Below are 20,741 nucleotides of genomic sequence, written 5' to 3' on the forward strand. Positions count from 1 at the left end.
GATTGACACCATGGCCAATGTTGAATGTTTATCCATTTAAGCTTGGAAAATAGACCCTTAAACCCAGACTTGGGACCACACACCCACTCTACTGAATAGCAGGCTAGTGATTGCAATTAGCCACTGTCACTGATTCCTTCTAAACCACTCATTGTTGAATTTGCGATTTCCATCTTGTTGTGTAATGTTTATGTCCAATGGCCGATGAGCACCGATACATTTTATCTATAATTTCCCTTCATTATTTATCTTCATATGACAAGGAGTAAAAAGGATTTGCCAGTAGATTATCGACTTGATTCATGATGATGACTGCTAGCTTGCTAGCTAAGATTTTGAAAGTATGATGTTGACATGATCAGTCCAATCAAAGCTGTTTTAGATATAACGTGATTTGATGTTATTTTATCTGTGGCCAATGACCTTGAGCTTTCTTGGATGGGCACTTCTAATGTATCTCTATGGCAGCACCCAAGGGGCTTGAATTTCCGAGCTCTACCCTTAGATTTGGCGGCGAGGTAGTGTCCCCATGAGTGACAGAACACTGAGCCAATCACGGCGCAACTAGAGAACATTACCAACCCCTATACTCCATATTTTCCGCTGGCTGCCCCACCACCACAGAAAGCACTGAGCTAGGCTGAAACACTTGCATTTTGGAGCTGCCTTACTCAAGAAAGCAAAAAAGAGACCAAGTTTGTATGCCGCTTTATTAACTCAAATATATATATATTTTTTTACATTGTTTACTAACTGATAAGTGACACGTAATAATGCCAAAATAACATGCAAAACAGGCATCCCTAGAAAGGTGGGGCTCAAAACAGGTGTCCTGAATGACGGGTCGCCATTATGTGCAACTCATTGACTACATTTCACAGCTGCAATGTCTCGCGCTGGGAAGTCTGAGTGAGCACTTCCTAAACTACGGCTCCCTCTACAGGTAGTACCCTGAACATTTTCGACTGACTGCTGGAAAACAATGTCACACTATGCAATACAGTAGGATGGACACATCAGAGATGCAGTCAACTACAAGACACATGTTCAACCACAATTTATTGTGATGTTATATGCCGTGGTGAAAGGGAGCGCAAAGCAGTTGATTAGGCTGCAAGGATTTTCCAGCCTGAACGTTTCTCTATTTTTAGGAATGTATTTTAGTTTTTTTTCTCGTTCTTTGAATACTTGGCAGTGAGGACAACTTTCCCATTTGTAATTTATTGTTCCTCCGAATCTAACTGCCGTTGGTTTGGGAAAGAAGACAAAGGCAAAATAAATACATTATTTTAATATGGAAAACGACTAAACCTTGGATTGGGACAGTACATTACCGTAACAGCTCGCAATGTTAGACGCTGAAATGCGCTGTTTACGTTGGTTTGTGGTTTCCATTAGTTACCACAGCCACAAAGTCAAAATGGCTATTTTGTAAAAATTCATGAAAACAAAAATGTACATTTTGGTCTTCATTTAAGGTTAGGGTTAGGCGTAAAGTTAGCAGAGTGGTTAGGATTAAGGTTAGGCTTAGGTTTCAAATCACATTTTAAGAAGATAAATTGTAGAAATAGGCGGGGTCTCTGAATTTGTGGCTGTAGTAACTAGTGACGACCTTGGTTTGTGGATGTTGCTGCTCGATCGAGGACAATAAAAAGCCTTTGGGTGTCTGTGATTGGACCGGACACTGATTGGGGCTGACTGATGTTTTTCCAGGAAGAAATGTTTTGGGGAGAGATCAAAACGAGTTTGTTGCTTCTCGCAGGAGGAGTTTCCAGCCTCTCTATGCGCCACACTCAACACAGTGAGAATAGAAAACGTGCCCGCAAAAACAGATTTATGGATGTATTCTGTGTTAAAAATGTCTCAAACATTTATGTAAGGCTGCTGTTTCATGGTGTTTTCATTTTATGGTGTAGTACAGATGTGCACACCTTCTCAACTTTATATTACCTTTGTGTTTTCAAACCTTTCCAAATGGACATGGACATTGCGTTTTTTGTACCCTATTGGACGGGAGTAGCCTATACAGTAGGCTACTAATACAATAGTGCTGTCAAGCTCTCGACTCCTGACAATTCTTCATGCAGACTGGTATTGTTGAATACATGTTATTTTATTGTTAAACAATATAGTCTGTCGTTTTTTGTAGAATGTAAATTGAGATGATCAGAAAACATATCAGAAACTATCAGAAAACATACATAATTTGAATATGTCTCCAAAATACATTTCTAAAGTTTTTGGAAAAGACTTGAAATTGTTGTTATCACTAAGGAAAATAATTTTCCATTCAGCTTTTAAAAAGGCATGATAATATAAACAAAACAATGACAAAAATGTCTTGGACCATGGCAAAAAAGTGGATTGGATGCAATATATTTTTACTGGCACTCTTGGCAGTGGGAATGGCTTTTTCCGGTGTCTTCAACACTTCAGACAAACATATTTTTACGGATGATTTAGTGCCGCTCAAACTCACCCAGGGCAAAGCATCAGAGCATCGAAAACTTCAGTCTACCGATTCTCATCCCAACCTATATTTCAACCAAGTGGATGTACAGGTTATGAGGCAAAGATCTTCCAGCACGCACAGCCACATTTTCAAAGTAATCAGAGCAGCGGTGATGACCATGCTATCCAACATGCCCCTTTACGTACCCCCTGCAAAACATGAGGAGTTTACTAGCAAGTGGAATGAGAAATACGGGAACAATCTACCCCCCCTCGCTCTGTATTGCCTGCTGTGCCCAGATGACTCAGGTGCCCTGCAGTTTCTCATCAAGTTTATGGATAAAATGGCAGATTACCCGGACTGGAAGGTGATCAGCGCTCCCAATGACGAGGTGCCCATGGCACACTCACTCACTGGGTTTGCCACAGCCTATGACTTTATTTACGCTTTCCTTGATGAGCACCGACGGGATGTTTACCTCAAGAGAATTCGCTCTGAGACAGAGGAGCTGTATGAGATGTCTAAGTATAGGGGTTGGGGGAAACAGTATCTCCAAAATCATCAAACCACTAATATATTAGCTATCTTGACTGGGGCTATTGTGGTCGGCACACATGACGACCCAGCAACAATGGTCTGGAAACAGGTGTCAGTCAATTATATGGAGAAGACCATGTTTCTCCTAAACCACGTTGTGGATGGGTCACTAGATGAGGGTGTGGCTTATGGAAGCTACACGGCCAAGTCTATCACGCAGTATGTGTTCTTAGCGCAACGTCATTTCAACATTGACAACACACAGAACAACTGGCTGCGGGAACACTTCTGGTTCTACTATGCCACCCTGCTGCCAGGCTTCCAGAGGACCGTGGGCATCGCCGACTCCAACTACAACTGGTTCTACGGCCCAGAGAGCCAGCTGGTGTTCCTAGACACATTTGTTATTAGAAATGGCACTGGGAACTGGCTCGCCCAGCAGATTAGAAAGCACAGGCCCAAGGACGGTCCCATGGGGCAGTCCTCTGCCCAGCGCTGGACTACCCTTCACACGGAGTACATCTGGTACAATGCCCATCTCACGCCACAGCCTCCCCATGGCTTTGGCAAAGCCAGGATGCATATTTTCTCCAACTGGGGTGTGGTGACGTACGGAGCCGGGCTGACCAATGGTCAGGGCAACACTTTTGTCTCCTTCAAATCTGGGAAGTTGGGTGGCCGTGCCGTGTATGACATCGTTCATGCAAAGCCATATTCATGGCTGGATGGCTGGAATAGCTTCAACCCAGGGCACGAGCACCCGGACCAAAACTCCTTCACTTTTGCTCCTAACGGACAGGTATTTGTGTCCGAAGCACTTTACGGGCCAAAGTACAGTTATCTGAACAATGTGCTGGTGTTCGGCCCCTCTCCCAGCAGCCAGTGTAACGCCCCATGGGAGGGCCAGCTGGGGGAGTGTGCTAAGTGGCTGCGCTGGACAGATGAAGGGGTGGGAGATGCAGCTGGGGAGCTGGTCGCTGCCTCCTCCCACAGAGACACCATGTTTGTGAGTGGGGAAGCAGCGTCTGCCTACTCTCCTGCCATGCGGTTAAGGAGTGTGTACAGGGCCCTGGTGCTGCTCAACTCCCAGACCTTGCTAGTACTGGACAATGTCGAGAAGTGGGACGATTCACCCGTCACCTCACAGAGTGCGTTCTTCCACAACCTCGATATTGACTTTAAATACGTCCCCTATAAATTCATGGACAAGTACAATGGGGCGTTGATGGATGTGTGGGACGCCCATTATAAAATGTTCTGGTTTGACAGTCAGGGTCTCAGCCCAGACACTAGGATACAGGAGGCAGAGCAGGCGGCAGAGTTCAAAAAGAGGTGGACACAGTATCTTAATGTCACTTTCCCAATGAGGGGCACAGTAAGCAGAGTGGCCTATGTGATGCATGGACCTTATGTCAAAGTGTCCAACTGTAGATTTCTGGACAATAGCAAAAATGGTGTCAGGCTATCTCTAATTATAAACAACACAGAGAAAATAGTTTCCATTGTAACAAACTATAAAGACATAGGAGCAAGATTAAGTTATTTAGGATTTGCTGGTTATGCCAAAATGGAGGACAGACGTCAGATCATTCGATATGGCTTGGGGATGCAACTTGTTCCCGAACAAAACACAGTGGGCAATCAGCTGTTTGATTTTGGATTCACAGTCAATGTGATAGCAGGGGTGATACTTTGTGTTGCTATTGTGTTTTTGACTATGCAGAGAAGGTTATATGTGTGCTTCAGTAGACTGATGCGCTATGCTCTCCTCTCTGTGCTCATACTGTGGATAGCTGAGTTGTTGTTTGTGTCGAACACCTGCGATCAACTCCTCTGTAGGGTCAAATGGAAAGGTGTCAGCACTGACCGAGAGGTCAACAAACAAATCAGACTTCATGATCAGCATCGCTTTCCCCTGCCAACCGTCGTCATAACGACCCTGCCTGGCTCTGGATCGGAAATACTTAAGCACCTTTTTGACAACAGCTCTGACTTTGTTTACATACGGGTCCCCACGGAGCACATAGACATTCCAGAGACCGAGTTTGAATTTGACTCGCTGGTCGATGCCTGCGAGTGGACCAGATCGGACGCCCTGCGCGGACGATTCAAGATCATTCAGGGCTGGCTGCACTCTCTGGTCCACAACACCAAGCTGCACCTGCAGAACATCCAGCTGGTGGAGAGTAGCAGGGCCAAGCTGCCCCAGAGAGCCCCAGGTCTCGGCAGGGACAGGAGGAAGAGGACCAGGAGGAAGGAGCCTGCTGCGGAGCTGAGGGGCAAGATGAGAGGCAGCCTGGACCGGGACGCTGAGTACGTCAGGGATATGAGGCGCCACGTCAATGAGTACCCCAATGCCCGTGTGGTCCTCAACATGAGGAGTGGCAGCTGGGGGCTCAAACTCCCCTTCATTCAGGAGGTGGTGGGCCCGTCCCTGAGGGCCATCAATGTAGTCAGAGACCCCCGGGCATGGATCTATCTCATGCTCTTTAACAGTAAGCCCAGCCTTTACTCCCTTAAGAACATTCCCCAACACCTGTCCCTGATATTTGAGGAGGATGTTTGCAGTACCAGGGACGGGTGCCCAGCCTCAGCCCCAGAGTTCAGAATGATCCGGAGGCTCCTGTCCCACCCCGAGGTCAACGCTGTCCTCCTGTTGGCCCACCTGTGGCTGGCACACACTGCCGCAGTGCTCAGGGTCAGTGGGAGCCTCCCAGCAGAGGCCTACCTCCAGGTGAGGTTTGAGGACATAGTCACTTTCCCCCAGGAGACGGCTGAAAGGGTACACATGTTCCTGGGGGTGCCGGTCAAACCGGCGGCCCTCAACCAGCTCATCTTCACCACCTCCACAAACTTGTACAACTTGATGTACGAGGGGGACATATCACCAGCTAATATTAACATTTGGAGGCAGAACATGCCTCGCAAGGACATCAGACTGATAGAGGACACATGTGGGGTGGTCATGAAAAGACTTGGGTACTCCAGGTTTATCAGCTAGTTACCGTTACTGCTGCAGGTCAGCTGATATGAAGTTGTCTTCGTACCCGTATACCACGGGTACGACAAAACATTTATTTTAACTGCTCTAATTACATTGGTAACCAGTTTATAATAGCATTAAGGTACCTCGGGGGTTTGTGATATATGGCCAATATACCACGGCTAAGGGCTGTGTCCAGGCACTCCGCGTTGCGTCACGCTTAAGAACAGCCCTTAGCCGTGGTATATTGGCCATATACCACACCCCCTCGGGCTTATTGCTTAAATATTTAACTATGTTCCAGATGTGTGTGGTTTTACTCACACATGATAACTTGTGTTTGCAAGTGAGGGATGTTTTACATTAAAATGAGATGAAGGGGAACTTTAAAAGTGAATGTATTTGATTGTGTTTTATCCCCATTATCCCCAGGACAATTACTTTAAACACTCTTTTTGAGTGAGATTTCCTCCCTTTGATGTCTAACATGCAGTTGTCTCTTAAAAAGTCTCTGCAAAAATACTGCAAAGTCTAAACTGAGAATTTTGTTGATGCTGTTGGAAGTTTAGAAATACAGTATGTTCCTAGTGCTTGATTGTTTTTTATATGAATATGAATATATATATATATATATATATATATATATATATATGAATAATGTGGACTGGATTTTCATATAAATGTATACTAGAAATGTTTTACTTTAGGCAAATATGCCATGAAGGAATTGTATTTGTTCAAAGATGTTATGGCATGTAAATGGTTTAGCACTTCGCAGGGATTTCCTCAGATTATCTGTGAAAGACTGTGTACATTTTAAGCCTTTAAAATCAAGTTGATGAAGTAAATCACTTGAAATGGTAATCTTAGGCTGTTGGTTTTCTGGAGGAAAATAAAATGAATGCCTTGATACAAACACACACACCCCAAAAGTTATACCAAATGAATATGGAAATGAAAATAATTGACATTTTCCATTGAGTTAGCTCCATAGAGATCAAACTGGGCTAAACGACAGCCCTGACACAGTTTGTCTGAGCAATTCCAAAGCATTCCCCCAGCTACCCATATGAATCTGCAAGACACCATTACTGGGGCTCCATTTTTATTGCTGTGTTATCTTCATTAGGCCCTAGAGGAAACGCAAACGACACAAGTTTCCATTTCGTGTCGCGCTCAATCAGATATCCAATGATCTTTCAGGACTTTGTCCCAAAACAGTTCACTAGACGGCAGACTCCACTGTTTATGAATAGTAAGTGTGCTTTAAAAGGAAGTCTTGTTTTCTGGGTCGTTTGTACTATTCTCTTAGCCACCAGTGTGGAGTCAGTGAGTCTTTTTGAGGTTTTATGTTATGCTTTATTAACCATGTACATAATTGAATATTAAACAACTTTGAAATAATGCACACTCAAAAACAGCCATTGTGTATGTAAAGAAAATAATATCATATCATACTGAGCCCATTGAGAAATATCAGTCCTTTCTCAGCCGGGAACTGTCCTAGTTTTCCACTATAAAACACTGAAACCAGTGACTGCTTGGAAAACCAGTTTCAATCAATTTCAATCAATTTTATTTTATATAGCCCTTCTTACATCAGCTAATATCTCGAAGTGCTGTACAGAAACCCAGCCTAAAACCCCAAACAGCTAGTAATGCAGGTGTAGAAGCACGGTGGCTAGGAAAAACTCCCTAGAAAGGCGAAAACCTAGGAAGAAACCTAGAGAGGAACCAGGCTATGAGGGGTGGCCAGTCCTCTTCTGGCTGTGCCGGGTGGAGATTATAACAGAACCATGCCAAGATGTTCAAAAATGTTCATAAGTGACAAGCATGGTCAAATAATAATCAGGAATAAATCTCAGTTGGCTTTTCATAGCCGATCATTAAGAGTTGAAAACAGCAGGTCTGGGACAGGTAGGGGTTCCATAACCGCAGGCAGAACAGTTGAAACTGGAATAGCAGCAAGGCCAGGCGGACTGGGGACAGCAAGGAGTCACCACGGCCGGTAGTCCCGACGTATGGTCCTAGGGCTCAGGTCTCTCAGTTGGCTTTTCATAGCCGATCATTAAGAGTTGAAAACAGCAGGTCTGGGACAGGTAGGGGTTTCGTAGCCGCAGGCAGAACAGTTGAAACTGGAATAGCAGCAAGGCCAGGCGGACTGGGGACAGCAAGGTGTCATCATGCCCGGTAGTCCTGACGTATGGTCCTAGGGCTCAGGTTCTCAGAGAGAAAGAGAGAACGAGAGAATTAGAGAGAGCATACTTAAATTCACACAGGACACTGGATAAGACAGGAGAAGTACTCCAGGTATAACCAACTAACCCCAGCCCCCCGACACATAAACTACTGCAGCATAAATACTGGAGGCTGAGACAGGAGCGGTCCGGAGACACTGTGGCCCCATCCGAAGAAACCCCCGGACAGGGCCAAACAGGAAGGATATAACCCCACCCACTCCGCCAAAGCACAGCCCCCGCACCACTAGAGGGATATCCCCAACCACCAACTTACAATCCTGAGACAAGGCCGAGTATAGCCCACAGAGGTCTCCACCACAGCACAAACCAAGGGGGGGGCGCCAACCCAGACAGGAAGATCACGTCAGTAACTCAACCCACTCAAGTGACGCACCCCTCCCAGGGACGGCATGAAAGAGCACCAGCAAGCCAGTGACTCAGCCCCTGCAACAGGGTTAGAGGCAGAGAACCCCAGTGGAGAGGGGAACCGGCCTGGCAGAGACAGCAAGGGTTGTTCGTTGCTCCAGCCTTTCCGTTCACCTTCACACTCCTGGGCCAGACTACACTCAATCATATGACCTACTGAAGAGATAAGTCTTCAGTAAAGACTTAAAGGTTGAGACCGAGTCTGCGTCTCTCACATGGGTAGGCAGACTGTTCCATAAAAATGGAGATCTATAGGAGAAAGCCCTGCCTCCCGCTGTTTGCTTAGAAATTCTAGGGACAATTAGGAGGCCTGCGTCTTGTGACCGTAGCGTACGTATTGGTATGTACGGCAGGACCAACTCGGAAAGATAGGTAGGAGCAAGCCCATGTAACGCTTTATAGGTTAACAGTAAAACCTTGAAATCAGCCCTTGCCTTAACAGGAAGCCAGTGTAGGGAAGCTAGCACTGGAGTAATATGATCAAATTTCTTGGTTCTAGTCAGGATTCTAGCAGCCGTATTTAGCACTAACTGAAGTTTATTTAGTGCTTTATCCGGGTAGCCGGAAAATAGAGCATTGCAGTAGTCTAACCTAGAAGTAACAAATGCATGGATTAATTTTTCTGCATCATTTTTGGACAGAAAATTTCTGATTTTTGCAATGTTACGTAGATGGAAAAAAGCTGTCCTTGAAACAGTCTTGATATGTTCGTCAAAAGAGAGATCAGGGTCAAGAGTAACGCCGAGGTCCTTCACAGTTTTATTTGAGACGACTTTACAACCATCAAGATGAATTGTCAGATTTAACAGAAGATCTCTTTGTTTCTTGGGACCTAGAACAAGCATCTCTGTTTTGTCCGAGTTTAAAAGTAAAAAGTTTTCAGCCATCCACTTCCTTATGTCTGAAACACAGGCTTCTAGGGAGGGCAATTTTGGGGCTTCACCATGTTTCATTGAAATGTACAGCTGTGTGTCATCCGCATAGCAGTGAAAGTTAACATTATGTTTTCGAATAACATCCCCAAGAGGTAAAATATATAGTGAAAACAATAGTGGTCCTAAAACGGAACCTTGAGGAACACCGAAATGTACAGTTGATTTGTCGGAGGACAGACCATTCACAGAGACAAACTAATATCTTTCCGACAGGTAGGATCTAAACCAGGCCAGAACTTGTCCGTGTAGACCAATTTGGGTTTCCAGTCTCTCCAAAAGAATGTGGTGATCGATGGTGTCAAAGGCAGCACTAAGGTCTAGTAGCACGAGGACAGATGCAGAGCCTCGGTCTGACGCCATTAAAAGGTCATTTACCACCTTCACAAGTGCAGTCTCAGTGCTATGATGGGGTCTAAAACCAGACTGAAGCATTTCGTATACATTGTTTGTCTTCAGAAAGGCAGTGAGTTGCTGCGCAACAGCTTTTTCTAAAATTTTTGAGAGGAATGGAAGATTCGATATAGGCCGATAGTTTTTTATATTTTCCGGGTCAAGGTTTGGCTTTTTCAAGAGAGGCTTTATCACTGCCACTTTTAGTGAGTTTGGTACACATCCGGTGGATAGAGAGCTGTTTATTATGTTCAACATAGGAGGGCCAAGCACAGGAAGCAGCTCCTTCAGCAGTTTAGTAGGAATAGGATCCAGTATGCAGCTTGAAGGTTTAGAGGCCATGATTATTTTCATCATTGTGTCAAGAGATATAGTACTAAAACACTTAAGTGTCTCTCCCGATCCCAGGCCCTCGCAGAGCTGTGCAGATCCAGGACAGCTAAGCCCTGGAGGAATACGCAGATTCAAAGAGGAGTCCGTAATTTGCTTTCTAATGGTCATGATCTTTTCCTCAAAGAAGTTCATGAATTTATCACTGCTGAAGTGAAAGCCATCCTCTCTTGGGGAATGCTGCTTTTTAGTTAGCTTTGCAACAGTATCAAAAAGAAATTTTGGATTGTTCTTATTTTCCTCGATTAAGTTGGAAAAGTAGGATGATCGAGCAGCAGTGAGGGCTCTTCGGTACTGCACGGTACTGTCTTTCCAAGCTAGTCGGAAGACTTCCAGTTTGGTGTGGCGCCATTTCCGTTCCAATTTCCTGGAAGCTTGCTTCAAAGCTCGGGTATTTTCTGTATACCAGGGAGCTAGTTTCTTATGACAAATGTTTTTCGTTTTTAGGGGTGCAACTGCATCTAGGGTATTGCGCAAGGTTAAATTGAGTTCCTCAGTTAAGTGGTTAACTGATTTTTGTCCTCTGACGTCCTTGGGTAGGCAGAAGGAGTCTGGAAGGGCATCAATGAATTTTTGTGTTGTTTGAGAATTTATAGCACGACTTTTGATGCTCCTTGGTTGGGGTCTGAGCAGATTATTTGTTGCGATTGCAAATGTAATAAAATGGTGGTCCGATAGTCCAGGATTTTGTGGAAAAACATTAAGATCTACAACATTTATTCCATGGGACAAAACTAGGTCCAGAGTATGACTGTGGCAGTGAGTAGGTCCAGAGACATGTTGGACAAAACCCACTGAGTCGATAATGGCTCCGAAAGACTTTTGGAGTGGGTCTGTGGACTTCTCCATGTGAATATTAAAATCACCAAAAATTAGAATATGATCTGCTATGACTACAAGGTCTGATAGGAATTCAGGAAACTCAGAGAGGAACGCTGTATATGGCCCAGGAGGCCTGTAAACAGTAGCTATAAAAAGTGATTGAGTAGGCTGCATAGATTTCATGACTAGAACCTCAAAAGATGAAAACGCCATTATTTTTTTTGTAAATTGAAATTTGCTATCGTAAATGTTAGCAACACCTCCGCCTTTGCGGGATGCACGGGGAATATGGTCACTAGTGTAACCAGGAGGTGAGGCCTCATTTAACACAGCAAATTCATCAGGCTTAAGCCATGTTTCAGTCAGGCCAATCACATCAAGATTATGATCAGTGATTAGTTCATTGACTATGACTGCCTTTGAAGTGAGGGATCTAACATTAAGTAACCCTATTTTGAGATGTGAGGTATCAGTTTGATGTTGTGGTCTTTGAATGTGTGTAGACTTGGCAGCAGGGACGGCCTGTTCAATAGGGCGATATGGGCGACGCACTGCCAAACGGGAAAAGGAAGGGATTTTTTTCTAATCAATTATATCACGGCAACAGTACTAGTTATCAGTGTTCTAATCTGATCTGACTGCCACTAAATGTCAAATCAGGCTAAAGTCGTGCTTCAAATGGCCCCGCCCGTTTTTGGGGCGATTTCAGTCAGGTTGAAAATCGCCCAGAAGTCTCTCATAGCCTGTCATGTAAAATCTATTTTTTTCAAATTTCAAAGCTTTCAATACATTCTCTATGGGTGTCTGTGGGCTTGCACTTACGCGCTTTCGTCATACGTGACGTAACCATGAACGTAACTAAGAAAATAGCAGCTAGCAGCGTCTCTGTTGCGACCTGCAGTGTGGCGTTATTTTATGTTTATAATTTGTAGACTTAGTTTACAAACATTCTGCCAACCATGGATTTTTACAGTGGTGAGTTTTGGACTGATCTTGTTGATCGTGTACATACCCGCTACGAACGGACTAAATAATGAAAACGCTGCTGGCAGCGGAATCCAATACAGCTGGGAGACTTGGCTGGATGACAGAGTCCCGGACAGAGAAGTGGAGCCGGCCGGCTTCACCCTGGTCAGAGCGGACCGCGATCCTGGTAAGAGAGCGACTCTGTACCCCCCGACATTGAACTGCTTTCTGTGTCACTGCGACCTTACTATCTGCCCCGTGAGTTCCCCCAATTGTTTGTTACCGTTGTGTACTGTTGATAATCACAAGTTTACTGGAGAACTGAGACCAAGTAGAGACTTTGGACAGGGTGGATATGGTATAATAAAGGCAGTTTATTCAGAGGTAAAGATATCTGGAATCGCGTGCACGGACCCGTTCGTCAAACTCTTAGGGAGCTATCTGAAGAGAGCCCCGAAAACATTGTGTGCAGACATTTTATACAATAAATGATGTAGGTTGAATCTAGTAGTTCTGATCTTCTGATTGGTCCTGATGAGTTGGGCGAGGTCCCCTCCACTGTTGCATTGGCTCTGAGTCGGGTTCTCTGTCTTCAAATGTTCAGCCTAAAGAGAGGGGATTTTTGTGTGTGTGTGTGTGTGTGTTTAACAGTGATGATGTGTGTGTGTGTGTGTGTTATCAGTGATGATGTGTGTGTGTGTGTGTGTGTGTGTGTGTGTCCTCAGAGCAAGAACTCGTGAGTTGGAAGAACTGAGAGACCTATGGCGTGGGTGTTGTCCTTGGCCACCTGCTGACAAGGCTGACAAGATAGGACTCTTTTGTCCATTGTTATAGGATAGGAACAGCATTGATTGAAAACAAACGCCCAACACAAAATGGGTCATGCACAAGATTTTAGTCAGACCAAGCTATAACATTATATATTTACTACGACAGTACATTCAACCAAAAGCTAATATAACAAAGGCATCAGAGATTATTTATAATCTGTCACAGAAACTGGAATCCATCTCCCCAGATCAGTCAATAAATGCTTCTGGTATTGACTTATATGCTGCCCCTGTCTTCATGTTGTTGCTGGACATATCTTTTTTAAAATGTGTGTAGGTCACCTAAATCATCAGAAAAATTGCCCCTCCTGAGAATTTTTTCAGGAGCCGCCACTGCTTGGCAGCCATGATCTCACTTTGGTGTTGCAATCCTATTACCAACTCTGTTTTGTATTTGCTCATGGGGATGCGTTTCTTTGCTTCTGTGGCCTTGAATTACAAACATATTTCTTTACATCTGGTTTCTGTGGGCTCCAGAGCAGGATTCTGAGACAATGTTAAGTAAATAATACATTCTTAAATACAGTACATTGACCACCAGTGATTTCTCTGATCCATTGCATTATTGACTCACATTGTAGATATTTTTTATAGTTCCTAAACTAGGCTACTTCGTCACTACTACATAAAATTGAGTTGCACCCCCTTTTACCCTCAGAACCGCATCAGTTCGTTGGGGCATGGACTCTACAAGGTGTCGACAGCATTCCACAGGGATGCTGGCCCATGTTGTTCCCAATGCTTCCCACAGTTGTGTCAATTTGGCTGGATGTCCATTGGGTGGTGGACCATTCTTGATTCACATGGGAAACTGTTGAGCGTGAAAAACCCAGCAGCTTGCAGTTCTTGACACACTCAAACCAGTGAGCCTGGGACCTACTACCATACCCCATTCAAAGGCACTTAAATATTTTGTCTTGCCTATTCACCCTCTGAATGGCACAAATACACAATCCATGTCTCAATTGTCTCATGGCTTAAAAATCCTTCTTTAACTTGTCTCCTGCCCTTCATCTACACTGATTGAAGTGGATTTAACAGGTGACATCAATAAGGGATCATAACTTTCACCTGGATTCACCTAGTCATTTTATGTCATGGAAAAAACTGCCATTGAAATAAATGTTCATATCACGTCTTCGCCTTAACGAGCTCTGTGCCACATAAAACATGCCTTAACTAGAGCTGTGTTAGGCCATTAGCATTCTATTCCAAATACTCACTCTCTCCATGACTAAGTCATTTCATTACTCATTTGTTCTCTGTCCCTCTACTAAGACTCAGACACTGGTAAGGCTTTTCACTCATAATCCTCCTCAAGACAACAAAAACATATGAAAGTAAATTATAACAAAATAAAGTTATGTGTACCTACTGATTAAAGCCTCCTATTTTATTAAAGGCAATACTGATACCGCTAGCAAATATTCCCATAAAATGAATATTTCTGCTTTGATATTGTATCTTCAGATAAGTTATGATTTACATTAAAGTCAAAACAGAGTGTTTTGATGCTGATTGTGTGTAGCGAAGGAATTAACATTTAATCTCAACCATTAAAATTAGATATTCAAAATCAAAGCCAATTAGTTTAACTATGCATATTATACTGAACAAAAATGTAAACGCAACATGTAAAGTGTTGGTCCCATGTTTCAAGAGCTGAAATAAAAGATCCCAGAAATGTTCCATAAACACAACAAACTTATTTCTCTCAAATGTTGTACACAAATGTGTTTACATCCCTGTTAGTGAGAATTTCTCCTTTGCCAAGATAATCCATCCACCTGACAGGTGTGGCATATTACACAGGTGCACCTTTTGCTTTGGACAATAAAAGACCAATCTAAAATGTACAGTTTTGTCACACAACACAATGCCACATATGTCTCAAGTTTTGAGGGAGCATGAAATTGTCATGCTGACTGCAGGAATGTCCACCAGAGCTGTTGCAGATAATGGAATGTTCATTTCTCAACCATAAGCCGCCTCCAACGTTTTAGAGAATTTGGCAGTACCTCCAACTGGCCTCACAACCGCAGACCACGTGTAACCACGCCAGCCCAGGACCTCCACACCCGGCTTCTTCACCTGCGGGATCGTCTGAGACCAGCCACCCGGACAGCTGATGAAAGTGTGGGGTTTGCACACTGAATAATTTCTGCACAAACAGTCAGAAACCGTCTCAGGGAAGCTCATCTGCGTGCTCGTCATCCTCACCAGAGTCTTGACCTAACTGCAGTTTGGCGTCGTAACTGACTTCGGTGGGCAAATGCTCCCCTTCGATGGCCACTGGCACGCTGGAGAAGGGTGCTCTTCACGGATGAATCCCGGTTTCAACTGTACCAGATGGCAGACAGCGTGTGGGTGAGCGGTTTGCTGATGTCAATGTTGTGAACAGAGTGCCCCATTGTGGAGGTGGGGTTATAGTATGGGAAGGCATAAGCTACGGACAACAAACACAATTGCATTTTATCAATGGCAATTTGAATGCACAGAGATTCTGTGACGAGATCCTGAGGCTCATTGTTGTGCCGTTCATCCGCTGCCATCACCTCATGTTTCAGCATGATAATGCACGGCCCCATGTCGCAAGGATCTGTACACAATTCCTGGAAGCTGAAAATTGCATATTCACCAGACATGTCACCCATTGAGCATGTTTGGGATGCTCTGGGTCGACGTGTACGACAGCGTGTTCCAGTTCCCGCCAACATCCAGCAACTCCGCACAGCAATTGAAGAGGAGTGGGACAACATTCCACAGGTCACAATCAACAGCCTGATCAACTATGCGGAGGAGATGTGTCGTGCTGCATGAGGCGAATGGTGGTCACACCTGATACTGACTGGTTTTCTGATCCACGCCCCTATTTTTTTTAAAGGTATCTGTGACCAACAGATGCATGTCTGTATTCCCAGTCATGTGAAATCTATAGATTAGGGCCTAATGAATTTATTTTAATTGACTGATTTCCTTATATGAACTGTAACTCAGTAAAATCTTTGAGTTTATGCAGTATTTTTGTTCAGTGTATTTAAGAAGGAGGGGACTCAGTTTCAGCTGAGTAGCCATACTATTCTCCTTGCTATCTCCACCAGCCCAGTATTGGTCCCAGGGGATCCTCTCTCTCCTGGCAGCCACCAACCCTGCCAACACTAATTAATTACCCTTTACTGCAGCCGCCATCAGTCAAGACAAGCCTGGTGGTATTCTAGTGGGAAGCTGGATCATTGTTATACAGTGTGTGTAGCTGTGTGCTACAGCATATACATTTACATTTTAGTCATTTAGCAGACGCTCTTATCCATAGTGACTTACAGTTAGTGAGTGCATACATTTTTCATACTGGCCCCCCGTGGGAATCGAACCCACAACCCTGGCGTTGCAAGCGCCATGCTCTACCAACTGAGCTACAGGAGGCCTTAGACATTATTAGTCTTATGACTGAGACATGGTAGAAATGTAGAGAAATAAGGATACACATTGGGGTTATAGCCAGAAAAGGTCATTTAAAAATTAAATGTTAATTATCAATTAACAAGGTGTATAGCAGATAGCATACCTATTGTCTCCAATGGGTCACTTTCACCTTGGCAGAATTCCTCCTCCTCGGCTGTGGTTGCTCAAATTTACCCACTGATGATAGAGTGAGCGAGCCACTCTCTGTTTGGATATGGGGAGGCATGGATAATTCCCATTGGTATTAATGGGACTTGACTGCAGAGGAAATGCAGGGGCATTGTCAATTTACGCCTGAAGACGAGTCACCTCTGCGGTGAAAATTGAATCCTTAATGCCAAATAAGCCAAGCGGCAGTCACTAATGAAGATCAGACCACAGGAGTCAGGCATGATCTCTGATCAGGGGAAACACACAGAATATACAGTGCCTTCCTTCAGAAAGTATTCACACCCCTTGACATTTTCCACATTTTGTTGTGTTACAGCCTGAATTTAAAATGTTTTTTATTTAATTTTATTCACTGGCCTACACACAATACCCCATAATGTAAATGTAATGTAAATGTAATAATGTCATGTTTTTACAAATTAATGAAAAGTGAAAAGCTGAAATGTCTTGTATTCAACCCCTTTGTTATGGCAAGCCTAAATAAGTTCAGGAGTAAACATTTGCTTAACAAGTCACATAACAAGTTGCATGGACTCACTCTATGTACAATAATAGTGTATAAACATGATTTTTTTATGACTACCTTCTCTCTGTACCACACACATACAATTCTCTGTAAGTTCCCTCAGTCGAGCATTGAATTTCAAACACAGATTCAACCACAAAGACCAGGGAGGTTTTCCAATGAATGGCACCTATTGGTTAAAAAAAATAAAAAACATGCATCCTGTTTGCAACAAGGCACTAAAGTAATACTGCAAAAAATGTGGCAAAGCAATTAACTTTTTGTCCTGAATACAAAGTGTTATGTTTGGGGCAAATCCAATACAACACATTACTGAGTACCACTCCATATTTTCAAGCATAGTGGTGGCTGCATCATGTTATGGGTATGCTTGTAATTGTTAAGGACTGGGGAATTTTTCAGTATAAAAAAGAAATGGAATGGAGCTTAGCACAGGCATAATCCTAGCGGAAAACCTGGTTCTGTCTGCTTTCCACCAGACACTGGGAGATTAATTCACCTTTCAGCAGGACAAAAACATAAAACAGTAGATCCCAACATTTTTCAGTTACTGTACCACCAACTGAATTTTGCTCTGCCCGGAGTACCCCTGAAGTACCCCCTCATGTGCATTTTACCAGTAGGCCTATGGTCTCATGAGTCTTCTCAAGTACCCCATGTGGATAGGCCAAGTCACTCTGGTTGGGAACCACTGACCTAAAACAGGCCAAATCTACACTGGAGTTCTGAGTGGCCGAGATACATTTTTTTTCCTGCAGTCAAATTACCTAGTGGCCTCATGGGGGGAATAAACATACTTTTTTTTAAAGACAGCCTATGTACAACGGTTTTTATATTTTTCAGTCTTCTGTGCTGTATATAAGTGTAATATTGGGATTCAAACTCAAAATTGAATACATTTCAACTCTATATCTGACATGGTACAGGTGTCTTCTTTTTTAAGCCCATAACCATGTGTGTGAGGTGTATACTTTTGTTTCAAAGTAGATTTGATTAAGACTACCAAGAAACACTCTGTGTGACCCTGATTTAGCCCACTGCAGTAAAAGGTTAAATCTACATGAAAATCTATGGCAATACCTGAAAATGGTTGTCTCGAGCAATGATCAATGACCAATTTGACAGAGCTTGAAGAATTCTGAAAAGAATAATGGGAAAATGTTGCACAATCCAGGTGTGGAACGCTCTTAGAGACTTAACTAGAAAGACTCACAGCTGTAATCGCTGCCAAAGGTGATTCTAACATGTATTGACTCAGGGGATTGAATACTTATCTAATCAAGATATACAGTCCATTCGGAAAGTATTCAGACCCCTTGACTTTTTCCACATTATTTTTGCGTTACAGCCTTATTCTAAAATGGATTAAATAGTTTTTTCCCCCTCATCAATCTACACACAATACCCCATAATGACGAAGCAAAAACAGGTTTTTAGAAATGTTAGCAAATGTATTATTTTTTTTATTTATTTTTTAATATCACATTTACATAAGTATTCAGACCCTTTACTCAGTACTTTGTTGAAGCACCTTTGGCAGCGATTACAGCCTCGAGTCTTCTTGGGTATAACGCTACAAGCTTGGCACACCTGTATTTGTGGAGTTTCTCCTATTCTTCTCTGCAGATCCTCTTAAGCTCTGTCAGGTTGGATGGGGAGCGTCGCTGCACAGCTATTTTCAGGTCTCTCCAGAGATGTTCGATTGGGTTCAAGTCCGGGCTCTGGCTGGGCCACTCAAGGACATTCAGAGACTTGTCCCGAAGCCTCTCCTGCGTTGTCTTGACTGTGTGCTTACGTTCATTGTCCTGTTGGAAGGTAAACCTTTACCCCAGTCTGAGGTCCTGAGTGCTCTGGAGCAGGTTTTCATCAAGGATCTCTCTGTACTTTGCACCGTTCATCTGTCCCTCGATCCTGACTAGTCTCCAGTCCCTGCCGCTGAAAAACATCCCCACAGTATGATGCTTTCACCACCATGCTTCACCGTAGGGATGTTGCAAGGTTTCCTCCAGACTTGACACTTGGTATTCATTCCAAATTTCAATATTGGTTTCATCAGACCAGATAATGTTGTTTCTCATGGTCTGAGAGTCTTTAGGTGCCTTTTGGCAAACTCCAAGCGGGCTGTCATTTGCCTTTTACTGAGGAGTGGCTTCCTTCTGGCAACTCTACCGTAAAGGCCTGATTGGTGGAGCGCTGCAGAGATGGTTGTCCCATCTCCAAAGAGGAACTCTGGAGCACTGTCAGTGACCATCGGGTTCTTGGTCACCTCCCTGACCATGGCCCTTCTTCCCCGATTGCTCAGTTTGGCCGGGCGGGCCAGCTCTAGGAAGAGTCTTGGTGGTTCCAAACTTATTCCATTTAAGAATGATGGAGGCCACTTCTTGGGGACCTTCCATGCTGCAGAAATGTTTTGGTACCCTTCCCCAGATCTGTGCCTTGACACAATCCTGTCTTTGAGCTCTACGGACAATTCCTTCGACCTCATGGCTTGGTTTTTGCTCTGACATGCACTGTTAACTGTGGGACCTTTCCAAATCATGTCTAATCAACTGAATTTACCACAGGTGGACTCCAATCAAGTTGTAGAAACATCTCAAGAATGATCAATGGAAACAGGATGCACCTGAGCTTAATTTTTAGTTTCATAGCAAAGTGTCTGAATACTTATTAAATAAGGTATTTCTGTTTTTTATTTTTAATAAATGTGCAAACATTTCAAAAAACCTGTTTCGCTTGGTCATTATGGGGAATTGTGTGTATATTAATGAGGAAAACAATTAATGTAATACATTTTAGAATAAGGCTGTAACTTAACAAAATGTGGAAAAAATCAAGGGGTCTGAAAACTTTCCGAATACACTACGTATGTGTTTTTTTTTTTCATATATATTTTTTTACAAATGTTTTTTAAAGATCGTCCACTTTGATATTACCGAGTATTTCGTGTGGCACTTAAATACATTTCAATCCTACTTGTAACGCAACCACATTTGTAAAAAGTCAAAGGGCTTCTGAAGGCACTGTAGCACTAATGTCAACTATATTCATACCACCGCTAAGTTGAGCTGATCATTACAGTATTCTGCATCAGTTTACAAAAGAGAGAGAAAGGATGATGCAAATTATGAGGTCTAAAATGCATGTTTTTCTATCTGAAAGAAAGTGCTTTTTCTTCCCTGTACTTTAGTCATATCTAAATACTGTATGGTTGACAGTAGCTTAGTGGTTAAGAGCGTTGTGCCAGTAACCGAAAGGTCGCTGGTTCTAATCCCCGAGCCGACTAGGTGAAAAATCTGTCGATGTGCCCTTGAGCAAGGCACTTAACCCTAATTGCTCCTGTAAGTCGCTCTGGATAAGAGCGTCTGCTAAATGACCAATTTTTTTTTTTTTTTTTTATAGTCTAAATGTGAACATTACCGCCACTGTAACTGGTGAAGAGGACAAATAGTACTACAGATCTCTGTCTAAGGGGTTTGTGTTTGTGGCTCTGCTCAAAGAGGTTTCCCTTTTATTTTCGACAGCCCTAATGCAAGTGGCCACTCAGTGCCTACAATAGCATAATTTCCCTTCCTTCCATTTGTTTACATTCCGAGAGCATCACCAATTTGAAA

General features: G+C 43.4%; 1 protein-coding gene across 1 annotated transcript; it reads left to right on the top strand.

The window, feature by feature from the left end:
• Positions 1 to 2,336: 2,336 nt before the first annotated feature.
• On the top strand, positions 2,337 to 5,990 carry LOC311108987 (dermatan-sulfate epimerase-like protein; the record flags this gene model as incomplete). Its single annotated transcript, XM_084151767.1, has 1 exon — positions 2,337 to 5,990. One exon carries the CDS (start codon positions 2,337 to 2,339, stop codon positions 5,988 to 5,990), a length of 3,654 nt encoding a protein of 1,217 aa, XP_084007893.1.
• Between the last annotated feature and the right edge of the window lie 14,751 nt (positions 5,991 to 20,741).

Source organism: Coregonus lavaretus (assembly GCF_964263955.1).
Source record: "Coregonus lavaretus genome assembly, chromosome: 34".
NCBI classification, from domain to species: Eukaryota; Metazoa; Chordata; class Actinopteri; order Salmoniformes; family Salmonidae; genus Coregonus; species Coregonus lavaretus.